This window comes from Siphateles boraxobius, unplaced genomic scaffold, assembly GCF_051911475.1.
Source record: "Siphateles boraxobius isolate OS27281-9 unplaced genomic scaffold, OSU_SipBor_1 68, whole genome shotgun sequence".
Taxonomy (NCBI): Eukaryota; Metazoa; Chordata; class Actinopteri; order Cypriniformes; family Leuciscidae; genus Siphateles; species Siphateles boraxobius.
The window spans coordinates 8,878,352-8,891,524 of NW_027509195.1; the positions used below are offsets into that span (position 1 = coordinate 8,878,352).

General features: G+C 37.1%; 2 protein-coding genes across 2 annotated transcripts; both read left to right on the top strand.

Annotated features, from left to right (window-relative positions):
- Positions 1-498: 498 nt before the first annotated feature.
- tnnc2.1 (troponin C2, fast skeletal type, tandem duplicate 1) lies at positions 499-7,920 on the top strand. The gene is made up of 6 exons (XM_077214474.1): positions 499-604; positions 2,827-2,881; positions 3,048-3,191; positions 3,322-3,436; positions 6,743-6,879; positions 7,391-7,920. The coding sequence occupies exons 1-6, from the start codon at positions 602-604 to the stop codon at positions 7,420-7,422; spliced, it is 486 nt and encodes a 161-aa protein (XP_077070589.1). The 5' UTR covers positions 499-601; the 3' UTR covers positions 7,423-7,920.
- A 940-nt stretch (positions 7,921-8,860) lies between these two features.
- Positions 8,861-13,135, top strand: tnnc2.2 (troponin C2, fast skeletal type, tandem duplicate 2). Its single transcript, XM_077214672.1, has 6 exons — positions 8,861-9,462; positions 10,602-10,653; positions 10,734-10,877; positions 12,272-12,386; positions 12,474-12,610; positions 12,704-13,135. Exons 1-6 carry the CDS (start codon positions 9,460-9,462, stop codon positions 12,733-12,735), a joined length of 483 nt encoding a protein of 160 aa, XP_077070787.1. The 5' UTR covers positions 8,861-9,459; the 3' UTR covers positions 12,736-13,135.
- The last annotated feature ends 38 nt before the right edge of the window (positions 13,136-13,173 follow it).

Genomic DNA, 13,173 nt, shown 5'->3' on the forward strand with positions numbered 1-13,173 from the left:
GCAAAGCCACCTCTCATTGTCCCGTTTTGACTCTCTGTTTCTTGTGTTTCAGAGTGTTACTGATTCAAGTGTGAGACAGTCAGCACAGACAGGGATACACAGCCAAGATGACTGATGGATGGACAGATTGAGATAAGGTTGAAGAAATACAGGCATGTGGATGAGGGCACAAATCCTTCCCTGTATGTGGAAGTGAGTTTAGCCTACATCTGTTTCTGGAAGCTGTTTATCCACTACCTAAATAACCTCTCATTGCTTTCCTTATTTTATTATTATTATTTATTTTTTAATTTTGGCAGGGACATTTGAGACCACCCTTCAGCTAAATATGGGGCAATGGAGGGCAAATAGAGGTGGTGATGGATTAGAAAGGGATGAAGAAGAGGGGTGGAGCTTTTTAAAGGCTACACAGACATTGGTTGACAAGTTCACTGTCTTTAGTTTCTTGTCCAATCCTGGCCATTTTCTAGAAAGGTGAGAATTATATGAGTTTTTATTAGGGCAGTCTGGAGACATTTGTCCATCAGCGCACATTTAGGAGAAAGGCTGCTGGACTGAAGACCGTTACTGTTTTCAGATACACACTGATCTCACTAACAGTATGGTAAGATATCTGGAAAGTGGATGTGGACAAGATGCTTCAGTCAGTCAGTGATCTTTATATGGATGCATACTTATGACTGGAATCATTTCTAGAAGATCTAATGAAAAAGTGTATATGTGAGGGTTTTACATTTTACAAGGAGTAATTTTTACTTGATCTAAACCTCTAACCCATATACTGTACTTGCTCTAACTTAATGACATCAAGCTGATTCAGTCATTTTAAATAATAGTTTTACTTGAATAAAACCAGTTTATGTTACACATAAAGCACATTTTTAGAAGTGTAGAACTGTATGTCAAAACTAAGCTTGGTAGATTACAAGGCTTGAATTTGAATTGTTTGGCTTGTTGAGGTTTGCTGGTATGTTTACAGTTCAAGTAAAATTAATAGCAGCGCAGTAGTCATTTATTAGTGAACTATCGCTACTGTTAAGTGTTTAATTCACATGCTACAAGTGATTGACTCCTCTTCTTTGCCTGTCATCTTTGATGTTTGGCCTTGTTTGTGGTCTCCGGATACATGTGGTAATCCGAATTATCAAAAAGAGGGAACATATAGGGTTTGATAACATTGCTGAGACTGTCATGGTGTTTTGATATTTGCATTGTCATGTTGTGTTCCTCGTAATTGTTTACAGTACACGTGGACACAAGTATTCTATAAGAGAATAAGAGGGTTGTCTATTCATTTTGGCTTTTATACATAAAACCGATGACCGGACAAGAGAGACAATGGGTATTTGCTACACAAGATAATAAGAAACAATGCTTCTTGTATCTGGTTAGAGCTTTTGTGCCCCACCTATTAAAAGACCAGACACGCAAGAGAAGATAGTGATGGTGAACATGTGTGACGCAGGAGGTGTTGGTAATGACATTTTTCTTTGTAGTTATTATTTACTGCTATATTTAAGCACTGTGTTCAGAGATGTTCGGAAGATGTCTTGTAGTTCCGCTTCCATTTCAAAGGTCTGTACATGAATCTTACATGGTCCAGAATACATTTGATGAAGACATTTTGCAAATATTCCCAGTACAGGAACACATTAATGCCACTTTGATAAAATGATAAAAATACTTATGTTGTATTACAAGAACATAATATTGAATCTAAAGTGTATACATTTTATAAAATTATATTTAATGTTAGTGTTTAAGAACCTCCTAAAGAAGGCAATGTAAAAAAAAAGTACTTTTCCATACATTATATGAGATGTGGTCTATGGCTACAATACATTAATCAAATTGTCATTAATAATGTGTTCTTGTACTGGGAACATTTGCAAGATTTCTCCATCAAATGTATTCTGGACCATGTAAGATTCATGTACAGACCTTCATGAAGTGTGACATGAGAGAAATTGTCATCATTAGATGTATTATTCGATTTCATTCTTTCTCATTCTCATTGTTTTTCTGGCTATAGAACCAATCTATGTAAATAATCTTGATTTTTATAACTCCTTTTACCTCTTCAATAACAATAAAAAAAAAAAAATTAAATCTGCCTCCCGTTATTACATATGGATGGTATAAAAGGAGTCAATTGTCCACGTCCTACACAATTCTTTGTGATGCTGAGCACGTCGTTATTTTATTAAATCAAGGAGTTCTTCTGTCATGTTACTTCATTTATTTTATTTATTTATTGCATATCCTGTTGAAGGAGGGAATCTGCTTCTCACAACAGTTAGGTGATTAAGCTGACCAGGGCAGAAGTACATCTTGGTGCTCTAACTGTTTATGATCATAACATCATCTTTTTCACATTTTACCAGTGGTGACTGAGATTTTTTAGCAATTGGAGCTCTTTCATTGATGTTGGCTATGTGACGTTTTCTGTGGAAACATGGTCTGAAGGGTGAATATTGAGGTTTGCTGTCACTTTGCTGGAGTTGTTCTGTGTTGTTATTCTTAACTACAACAGGAGGCATAAGGATTCATGCATGAATAACATCAGCCTTAACTGTTTGTACATGTTTGATAGTTAATGCATTAATTACCATTTAGGGGTAAACTAAATCTGGTAAACATCTGGTAAACCAGATGGCATTTGTTTGCAAATGCCATCTGATTAGATTTGTTATTTAATTGTCATGAATATATATTTTATATATTTATTTCCAAAGTCATTTGAAATTTTCAGTCAATTTCAGTAAATTTAAAGCCCCATGAGGTTCATATTATACAGTAATCAAATAAGAATCTCTTTCTCATTAGCCCACTGATGCCCAGGCAGACGCCCGCTCTTTCCTGAGTGAGGAAATGATTTCTGGTGAGTGTGTGAAAATTTTGCTAATTAGATTTGATAAATTTGATTCACACTGCTTGCTTTTCTGAGATCAAATGTTAAAATAAAAAGTTCTGCTCACACAGCATTTCACATCCTATTTTGAATTGTATTATTATTATTTATATCTTTTTATCATCTGATATCAAAGAGTTCAAGGCTGCCTTCGACATGTTCGACACCGATGGTGGCGGTGATATCAGCACCAAGGAGTTGGGTACCGTCATGAGGATGTTGGGTCAGAACCCAACCAGAGAGGAGCTGGATGCCATCATTGAAGAAGTAGATGAAGATGGTAAGTCGCAACACAAAAATGGTTTGTACCACCACACTTCAGAAACCAAATGCTCAAAATGGTTCTCTTTACTGTATATTCTTCTATGCATTTCAGTCTGTCCCATCACATCTACGTTTTGCATCCTCAGGCAGTGGCACTATCGACTTTGAGGAGTTCTTGGTCATGATGGTGCAGCAGCTAAAAGAAGACCAAGCTGGCAAATCCGAAGAGGAGCTATCAGAATGCTTCCGTGTCTTTGACAAGTAGGTCACCCTCCGGTCCTACTCGCCCTGCTTCGAGCGGGACTCGAACTGGCATCTCTGGCATGGGAGCAGGGCGCGTTAACAAGGACCCTAACTCTAGCATCAGCCGCTAGCGCACCACTTGAGATCAGGAGAATGAGGTTTACCTGCACAGCTCTCACTAGCTGGCCTTATATCCGCAGCAAATGAAACAAAATAGCAGTTTGAGGAAAAGTCATTGGATTGGTCTTTCATGTCCATGGAAGGAAGGCATACAAAATTGCTAGTTCAACCATAATGAACATTCTGTCATCATTTTTTTGTCATCAAACCCGTATTACCTTCTTTCTTCTGTGGAACAGATATTTTGAAGAATGTTGGTTACCAAACAGTTTTGCTGCCCTTAATCTTCCATTTTATGGACAAATACAATCACTGAGACATTTCAAAATATTGCTTTTGTGTTGCCCAGTAAATATTGACAGAATTGTCATTTTTGGGTGAACTATCCCTTTAGGTTCAAGAGCTTGATTTCTATGCCAGAGAATTCTCAATCCCTTATTTAGTATTACAGTATTTGGCTTGATATATGCATCTTGAAATCTTTATTGAATATGAGTTCAATAAGCTGCTTATTTTACGTAGTAAAAGGTACTACATATATTTATCAACAAAGCTTCTATGGCAGCCGAGGAATTGTGATTAAACGAATTAAGCTTGTTAACAGATAAATTAGCTTATTAACCGATGTTGTTCTTCAGGTATTTTGGATCTTATTGATTCTCTGCAAATGCAAATTCATACAGTCCATTTCACACTTTAATTTTTTTTTTAATTTGATACTGGTAAAACATATCATAATTGGGCAGTTGTGGCCTAATGGTTAGTTAGAGAGACTTGTAACCTTACTTAGCCTTCACATCATGCCACTTGTCATTTAATACATTTTTGCCAATTAAACAAATAAATTGCCAAATTGTCAGAGTAGACATTCATATTTCAATGCTTTTTGTTCCCAGATGGTGCAGTTACAATATCTTGCTGGACAAGTTAATAACATATTGTTCATCTAGCAAGCAGTCAAGCATGATCACTGCAGTGAAATCTCTACATGCAAAAAAAAAAAGTCATCGTAATATATAATTTTATAGCAAGCGTCCACTTGTGTCTGGAAAAGAAAGTCAGTAAAAGGAGGAAAAAAGACATCACTATCTTTTTTTATTTATCTTAGTTTTTTATTTTTTTATTCCTGAATGGGAGTCTAAGGCAGCCCTATTATCTGTAAAATGATAAAGGGTATTGATAGAGGTGGTCCTGAATACTAATCTGACCTACTTTGGGCGCTTTATGACATTGGCACAGAATTTGATTCCCCCTGTGTTGAAAATCAAGTTTTTGATGTTGTTTATATGTCTATGTGCTGTTATTAATATAATAATAATACATTTTATTTGTAATGCGCCTTCTCAGACTCAAAGCGCTACAGCATGTACAGAACAAAATAATCAAAAATGGAAGTAAAAAAATATATATAGAAGTATCAAAAAATACACAAAAATAATAAAATTCTAAATTAAAAGCTTAACTAAAAAGATGTGCCTTAAGAAGTTAGGCGCGTTATAGGAAAAGACTCTTCCCCCCATAGTTTTCCCCCCATAGTTTTCAATTTACAACGAGGCTGATAGAGAGAGAGCCAGCAGAACGGAGAGAGCGAGCGGGAATGGATGGAGTAACCAAATCACAGATGTAATTTGGAGCCAACCCATGTACTGCTTTATAGGTTAAAGTCAGAATTTTAAAATCAATACGTGGCTGAACTGGAAGCCAATGCAGTTGCTGGAGCAAGGGTGTAATATGACGGCATGAGGATGTATGAGTCAAAACACGTGCGGCAGAGTTCCGTATATATTGCAACCTCTGGTAAACCAGCAAAGAGAGAATTACAATAATCAAGACTTGACGTGATGAAGGCATGGATAAGCCTCTCTGCATCAGGCCTAGAGAGAAATGGTCTAATACGTGCAATGTTCCTCTGATGAAAAAAAAAACAACCTTTGTTATGTTTTTAAAGTGTGAATTAAAAATTCTTTATACGCTTTAAGATAAACCATGTGCAAATTCTTAAGTCAGCACCAAGTTTGCTGAGTATTTTCTTCTGAAAACTGCATTGAACCAAAGTCTCAAAATCGCAGTTTGAAATCGCTGGTGTTTCTGATGTCACAAACTACCTTGTAACCAATCACGTTAACAAATGGGTATCTGGGCTGCTGTGAGTGAATGGAGGCGGGCTAATTTGCATATTCATAGATCTGCGTATACTAAATGAGGCAAGGGTAGCTGTTTTAAGGCATTAATTTTTTTCAAGGAAAAACGTTTTAAATATGTAATTTTGGTGATCAAAGATGAGTTTTAAGGGATGCAATTATTGACTACAGGCGGACTTTAAGGTAGCCTACCTGAAAAGTTTGAACATGGCGCCACCTTAAGTTCAGAAGATATATCTGAAAAAATACTTTTTATATAACTTTTGAAAATGTTGTCTTAAATTAATTTTTTAATGTCTTTACAATCCTTGGTTCATGACAATTCCATCGATCTCAATTGTCAATTTTTCTCAAATGTTGCTGTATATTTAAAACTGTTTTATTTGTGTGTTTTTTTTTTTTTTTGCTACTTCTCCAAATTTTGTCCAAGTTTGTCCCAAAATCATCTCAGATGAACTTTGGACCAAGCCACACAGAAATGACTGAACAGATATATTTATATTCACTACTGCTTTCAAAAGTCAACCGTGCCTGTGATGGTTGTCTTATACACTAGGGACTAGGCTAGGCCTACTATGTTACAACCATTGATCATTCTTTCTAATGTTGCTCTATGGCCATCAGGATGAACATAACCTAAGTTTGCAGCAAAGTTAGCTAGCATTCTAATCATTTAGAGTGCTTGACAGCTTATTCGTTCATTCTCACAGTGAAAGCTCATCCTTGGGATTAGCACAGACTTGTGTCCTCTACGTACCCGAATGAAAGCTTCTGAGTTCAAATCCCGTGTGGAAAACACCTCAGACCGAGTGTGGTGTATTCTGAGCTTAATAAAACAGGCCTGCATTGCATATGGATTCATACTTATAATTAAGTTATAATAAAGTTATATTGATATGTATTTTTTGTCAAATTTATATGTTTCAAAATTAAAATGTTCAAAATGTTGTGCTTCTTTATGTATGACAGCATCACTTAAACACGTTAAGTCATCAGTTTAATAGAGGAACAAACACAAGACAATAATGTTTTTAAAATGTTTTTAATGTATATTTTTTAACAGGAACCAAGATGGGTTCATTGATCGTGAGGAGTTTGGGGATATCATGCGCGCCACTGGCGAGCCGTTGGCAGAAGAAGATGTAGATGAACTCATGGCAGATGCGGACACAAACAAAGATGGAAAGATTGATTTTGATGGTAAAGAATATCTTATTTGTTCTATTTTTATGTGCTACTCTCTTGTGGTAAATAAAGGTTCCAAAAGCGGTTTTCTGTAGTGATGCAATAGAAGAACCATTTTGGATTCCCCAAAGAAACTTTCAGTGAACAGTTCTTTAAACAGCCTTTTCCCCCTTTAAATAATCTGTAGAACCTATTTCATTATGAAGAACCTTTTGTGCAATGAAAGGTTCTATTAATGTTAAAGTTTATTCATGGAACCATCAATGCCAATAAAGGACCTTTATTTATTTATTTTAAGAGAGATTAGTAATGCATATACAGATATAAATACATTAATACTCATGGTGATTTTTTTTCTTGACCTCCAGTGACTATGAGTTCTTTTGAATCCCAATTTTTGAGGGGAAGACATCTTATAATCACAATAACTCAATGCTAAGGATGTTCAGATTTGTGGAGAGTGTGTGAACAATGCCAGGAAATGTGTTCATATGATATTTCATCTCTTTTTCCATTTTCATTCCAGAGTTTCTTAAAATGATGGAGAACGTCCAGTAAGAAAAACATACATTCCATCCCCTCCAAATCTTAATGAAAGCAAGTCAAGGTGTTAAAGAACAATTCATGCTGAGATCTTTCAAGGAAAAGAGTGCTGAGGACACAACAACACCCTAATTTAAATCACCAAATATAAAAATGGTCTGGAATTTGCATTGAGGGACAGAGAATATTATAGATCAATGCTGTTTTCTTGGCAATGTTCCTCAGGGACCACAATATGATGGTCTCTATAAATAACTATCCAAACCTTTTAAGAGGAAACCACTTACCCTCAGCTGTCCCCTATCACACCTGCTTCTTCCCAAGACATTCTCCAACCTTCCTTCAAGCCCCTTCCCCTCTCCCTTTACAGTTTCAAAATAGCCCTGCTACAGTATTTACCTTGGAAACTGACTTAATGTTGTGTTGTCATAGAGATAAGAAATCTCTTTCCTTTAGCTCACATGTTAAAAGGGTTTCTGCAAATCTATTAAAAATACATGTTTTGGCAATCTACCTACTTGTTTGTGATTGTATTATCTAAAATGATCTCCTTGTGCCAATATTATTAATCTCCTTGTGTGTGAAAATTTCAGCTAATTTACAGATAAAAGGAATTTCAGGCTAAATATTTCATTTTAAGCTAACTGAGAATCATGTGATCTTATCAGCCACCTCGCCTATAATTTCACTACCCCCCATCAGAAAAACAGGATCATCCCAGCATGTTGGTTTCCAGTACCCCATGTACAAAATAGACAACATTTTGTCCATCTAGTAGATCCATAGTTTTGCGGTTTGTATTTATCTTTTCGTCTGTTAGTCTCATCCGATATTTTTCATACTTACCCTGCGGTTCAGGACATAGTTTTCCCATGGCCAACAAAGGTCATAAAAAAGATCAATTTTGAATCCTAAAGACAACCTTTTGTGCCCGGAGCATGCAAGTTATACATATTTTCTGATCGGAGACAAAAGGTCAGATTTCCATGTTTTCTTCTTGGAAAGTGATCCTTTTAACACCTCGTCGTCTTCAGGCAATACTGATGGAGGTATTATTTCATGCCAGTGCTGTAAATGCAAATCTCCAGAGCCGCACTCATATGCAAACTGCGCACCCGACATCTCTGCTCTCCTTAAAATCTCCTTTTAAATCACTCCATTTCTGCCTGAAAGTATATAGTCTGCAACCCCCTCCTCCGAGATCCCCCACATCCTTCTCCAATCCACGTCGTACGATTCCTCGCTCAGAAAACACATGCTATACATGGAAACTCGAGTTTAGGCTCTTCGGGGTTTGGGGTACCTGTGTCGCCATTGCAGACTTTGGGTGGGGTGGAGTGGAGATCTAAATAATCTGCTATTCAGGGCGCACTGAAGATTTGCAACACAGCACCTTCCCAAGAGGTTTAGGGTTTCTCGGCTTGACCAAAAGGGTGGGGGGGTGGGGGAGGGTGGGGGGGGGGATAGGGTGTGTGTGCAGAACGTGTGGTGGATCTCACCATTTTAAGAATGAATTTCCATCTGTGCAATTAAGAAAAAAAGATTACTTATTTTAAATTATTATAACACTATTAGCTTTAGTTAATTTAATTTTGTAGACTTAGTAGGAATTGAGGGGAATCTGAGGGGAAAAAGCAAAGTCTCATGATGAAAGACTGCTAGGAAATCATGCCCAAACATTAGTGTGGTCAACATTAACATTTCCACAATAACGTATTAACAGACACAATAAATAATTATTTTATTGTGTCTTTTATCAGTTCTTCCAATAAATACAGGCTTTCTGATAGTATACACGGCAGAATAACCATTTTCCTGTATTCTTGCAGACTGTTCTTAAAGTGTACTCATTTCACATTTCTATTGGCTTATGGGAGCAGCCGAACCCTAAAAGTTCAGGATTCTAAATCTGGAGGCCTGTGGGCGGGTCTTGGGTGGCCTGTTTAAAGTGTGTCAGAACTGTCACTTGATGTCTAGTCTTTCTGTTGGGGTGTGAGTGCGTTGACCACTGCTTTTCTCGTGGATATAAGTGAGGGAGGCTAATCCACAACCATGGTAAGAGTTTAAATAATCTAAGCGGTCAGTTTTGCTAATGGACGGATGAAAACGAAAAATGTGCAGATGGCCTATTAGTCAAAAAAGTATTTCAAATTACATCTATAAGTATATATCTGTCATTATTAAGAAAGGATATTATAAGGTTACAGTAGGCTATTATTAATAGTTCCCTTGCATTTTCTTTGCAAGCATTTAATAAAGAATAAAAATGGGACATTATTCAGGTAGTGTAACTTTTCTTGTCCATAATGATGATTTCAAAAAAAAATAGTACTGTTCAAAAAACAATCATTCTAGGTTTGAAGAATATATTGAAATATAATAAAACCTTTTTTTAGTGCCAATTTCTTTTTCTCATTTTAAAGAAAAAATGCTTTATATTGGGCTCATCTCTTTCTGGGCAGAGATGTCTGACATAATCTGAGAGTAACTTTATTGGGTGTATTATATTAGATGCTGTGTTATATAGCCTACTTTTAAAGTAATTGACTGCTAGTTAACTTTTGCTATAGCAAGAGCAAAGCCTATTTGGTTTATTTTTAGTTTTTTTAATACCATCCCACAGCAGAATCCACTGTAAAGTTTTTCTTCTTTAGTTCTTCTTTATGTTAAAACGATAGTTTTAACATGACTGAGACATGAAAGAGTTACATTTTTCCAAGATATATGTTGCCCCGTCTGATTACCATATACATTTATATATATATATATATATATATATATATATATATATATATATATATATATATGGTGGTCAGAAATCAGTAAGTGTGTGGAGATTAACATCCTGCTATTTGATATGAAGCTGGTCAGCAGGTTAGGTTAAATGGGTTAGCTAAAAACTGAGGCGAAACATTCCAAGGGTCCTATTTCGTAATTACCATGTACAGTCACTGACTAAGGGGATAACGTGTTGAGTCTTAAAATAGTTGCAAAATTGTCCTGGAAGGGTTTTCTGGGCACCATCTGCTGTTTGCAAGGCCTGAAACCCTGTCTTAATTCATACAGATTAGTAAAACAAAAACAAATTACTCGCCAGAAGAACCAGGATTCCCTATTTATCAAATTAACACATTGTAGCCTACTGTTCATATCTGAAACTAACTGTTCCTAATGTAAGCACTTTCGCTTCACAGACTGACGCGCAACAAGAGGCCCGCTCATATCTGAGCGAGGAGATGCTTGCCGGTGAGTGTAAACTCGGAAAAATGATATGTCACCAATATCCACGTCTTTCTGTCTTATTAAACCATGCGTCTATCTTAAAGAGTTCAAGGCTGCCTTTGACATGTTCGACACCGATGGTGGCGGTGATATCAGCACCAAGGAGTTGGGTACCGTCATGAGGATGTTGGGTCAGAATCCAACCAGAGAGGAGTTGGAAGAAATCATCGAGGAGGTCGATGAAGACGGTAATCAAAATGCCACAGATACATAGCACAATACATAATACACAAAGGACCGAAATACACAATGTAGCGTATTTTTGTGCGTTCTTGTGTTTCGCAATTTGCTGCATTCTCAGCTCTGCCACAAGGGGCGATACAGTAGACCCTGGTTTAGACATAATGTCTTTTACTTTCAGTAATTTCTTTCAGGCCAAATGATTAGTTCACTCCAGAATTTCCTGATGATTTACTCACCCCCATGTCATCCAAGATGTTCATGTCTATCTTTCTTCAGTCGAAAATAAATGAAGGTTTTTGAGGAAAACATTCCATGATTTTTCTCCATATAGGGACTTCACGGGGACCCAACAAATTGAAGGTTCCAAATTGCAGTTTCAATGCACCTTCAAAGGGCTCTACACGATCCCAGCCGAGGAATAAAGGTGTTATCTAGCGAAAAGATTGGTCATTTTCAAAAAAATTAAAAATTATAATAATAAACTTTTTAAGCATAAATGTTTGTCTTGCACTAGCTCTGCGATGCGCATCCACGACTTCATGCATAACGTAATAACGTTGGAAAGGTCATGTGTGGCACCGACCCAGTGTTTACTAAGTGAACGTGCAAATACCAAGTCAAACACCCTTTAAAAAAAAAAGGTAAAACAATGATGTCAGAGTTCAGGTTTGAAGTTGGTGGAGAAAATGACATGGAGTTTTCCGCCCTACCCTACATTTTCTGCCTACGTCACGCGTGACCTTTCCATTGTGATTTAGTAATGTGTGAATTCGTGGACGCGCATCGCAGACCTAGTGCAAGACGAGCATTTGTGGTTAAAAAGTTGTATATATATATATATATATATATATATTGTCTAGAAAATGACTAGATAAAACCCTTATTCCTCGGCTGGGATCGTGTAGAGCCCTTTGAAGCTACATTGAAACTGCAATTTGGACCTTCAACCCGTTTGTCCCCGATAAAGTCCACCACTATATGGAGAAAAATCCTGGAATGTTTTCCACAAAAACTTTACTTTTTTTGACTTGAAGAAAGAAAGACATGAACATCTTGGATGACATGGGGGTGAGAAAATTATCATGAAATTTTAATTCTGGAGTGAACAAAGGCAGAGGAACAGTTTGAAAAGAATCTTGCTGTCTGAAAATTAACATCCCGTTTAAAGTAAAAAATATATGAATAATCCTTCAGGCCAATGGAAGAGAACACGTCAAGTATGTTCAACATCTGTGTTCGCATATGTGCTTATGAATGTATAATATGTAGAACATATGTGCTACGTGATGATGTCTACATACATTTTGACAGATTAATCATAATATATGTTTGCTTAAAAGCATAAAAATGCAAAAATATTCATTGTAATAACTAAGGTACTTCGTGCGGAAAATTGTAGGCAGCGGATCCATCGACTTTGAGGAGTTCTTGGTCATGATGGTGAGACTCCTAAAGGAGGACCAGGCTGGCAAGAGTGAGGAAGAGTTGGCCGAATGCTTCCGTGTACTGGACAGGTATGTCATATGATATCTTCCATGTACACCTGTTTTTTGAATGTGACCTTGTCTCATTTTAGCATATGAAATGCTGTCAATCTGCAGGAACGGTGATGGCTACATCGACAGAGAAGAGTTTGCTGAGATCATCCGCAGCACTGGCGAATCCATCTCAGAGGAAGAGATTGATGAGCTGCTTAAAGATGGAGACAAGAACAACGATGGCATGCTGGACTTTGATGGTATGATGCAGTTTATACATTCTATTTAATTTTACTTGTAAACTCTGGATTCGGATCAGATACTGAAGTAACACAATGTCCCTTTCCCCCCAGAATTCCTCAAGATGATGGAGAACGTGCAGTAAAACAGAGACTCACGGACATTCCTCTCCCCTCTCACCCCTGCCGACTGAAACCCTGCCCTCTCAATGCCACTCAAACTCACTTTCCCCTTTTGTCCTATTTCTGCCTCCATCTCACCTCTTCAGCAGACAGATAAACGCCTGTGTGGGGTTTGCCAAGGTTGGGCTCCCACTGACCCTCATGCAAGACCCAAGGAGCCAAGCTGTGGTGTGGTTCACAGGTTCATCATGTTATGATGGCGCTCAGTTTGCTGGAAGCATATGACATGGTAGACCCCACGTTTGTGGGTGTTTAGTCTAGATCAGCAGCTTATTATCGCTGCATAGACCAATGCCAAAGCCACAACCACTTAATTGTATTTAAGAACAATTGCTTGAAAACAGAATAAAAAATAAAAACACATTGTTTAGTTGGTCTGACATTTTGATTTGTATGGTTTT